General features: G+C 52.4%; 1 protein-coding gene across 1 annotated transcript; it reads right to left on the bottom strand.

The window, feature by feature from the left end:
* Positions 1–301: 301 nt before the first annotated feature.
* LOC136450252 (large ribosomal subunit protein cL38-like) lies at positions 302–971 on the bottom strand. Its single transcript, XM_066450630.1, has one exon. It carries the CDS (start codon positions 928–930, stop codon positions 448–450), a length of 483 nt encoding a protein of 160 aa, XP_066306727.1. The 5' UTR covers positions 931–971; the 3' UTR covers positions 302–447.
* Positions 972–1177: the final 206 nt, after the last annotated feature.

Genomic DNA, 1177 nt, shown 5'->3' with positions numbered 1-1177 from the left:
CAGGCAACTGCCCAAATCAAACAGAGCGAGCTCCTAAGGTCAAACAAGATACAAGTTCAGTAACTCCTGGGAGATGTCCTGTTGGGCTGTTTGTTCTTTTTTCTGAAATTTATATTTGGGCAATCCATTCCCCATCATAACTTAACACAGCAACGCCATATATGTAATTAAATCAGCGAGCAGTCTATGGACATGGAGTAGCTAACAACTCTACAGTCTACACTGCCACTGGCGGCATGGACTAGCTGAATCAGCGTTGCACACAGCAAGCAACCAATAAATCATCAAGCAACGTACTGAATTGGACGCAGTGACAGCCATTGGACTAGCATAAATAAAAGATTCCAAATTTATAATCACAAAATCAGGGCAGCCATTATAATAAATCTTAAAAAGGAAACAGCATACGCGGAGAGGGAACAACTTCAGCGACATGCCGCGGCGGCCTCAGTCGGCGGCGGCGGGTGCGGCGACGGCCGCGGCCACCTCGAGGACGGGGGTCGCGGCGGTGGCCTCCTCCACGTCGACCGTGGCGCCGGACGCGACGAGCGTCCAGTCGGGCGGGAGCGGCGGCAGCGGCGGGTACTGCGTGGGGCGGCGCTTGATGTCCCACGGCTGCGTCTTCTTGGGCCGCGTCTTCATGTGGTGCTTGGTCCCCTTCTTCTGCGGCCGCGACGAGCACTCCACCGACAGCGCCGCGCGCCCGCCGCCGCCGGGGAGCGAGGGGAAGCCGACGGAGTAGTGGCGGGCGTGCTGCCTCGCCGGCCCCGGGGACGGGTACGGGGCCGGCGGCACGGCCGTGCCCGCCAGGAGCGCGGTGACCGGCGACATGCTCGCTGCTCTGCTTCGGATGGGGGAGCAGAGCGTTGTGTTTGGGATAAGACGGGAGGGGCTGTTTCGGATTGGGTTTTGCGTTTGCGGGATTTGCATTTGCTACGCTTAGCAAAATCCGGACGTTTATCTCAAAGAGATGCAATCTGACCGCTCACTCATCAAGCGAGTTTTTTTTTCTTTTATATATCTCTGAATTCTTTTTTTTGAAAAATTTATAAATTTTGAGTCACTTCTTCAATCCCTCAAATCATTATTCTTCTTATTATAAAATGAATCTTTCGGATCAATATTGGTGTGTCCAAATTCACCATATCTAATAAACTGATATATATATATATATATA

This window comes from Miscanthus floridulus, chromosome 5 (genome assembly GCF_019320115.1).
Source record: "Miscanthus floridulus cultivar M001 chromosome 5, ASM1932011v1, whole genome shotgun sequence".
NCBI classification, from domain to species: domain Eukaryota; kingdom Viridiplantae; phylum Streptophyta; class Magnoliopsida; order Poales; family Poaceae; genus Miscanthus; species Miscanthus floridulus.
This window is presented reverse-complemented; position numbering and strand designations above follow the sequence as displayed.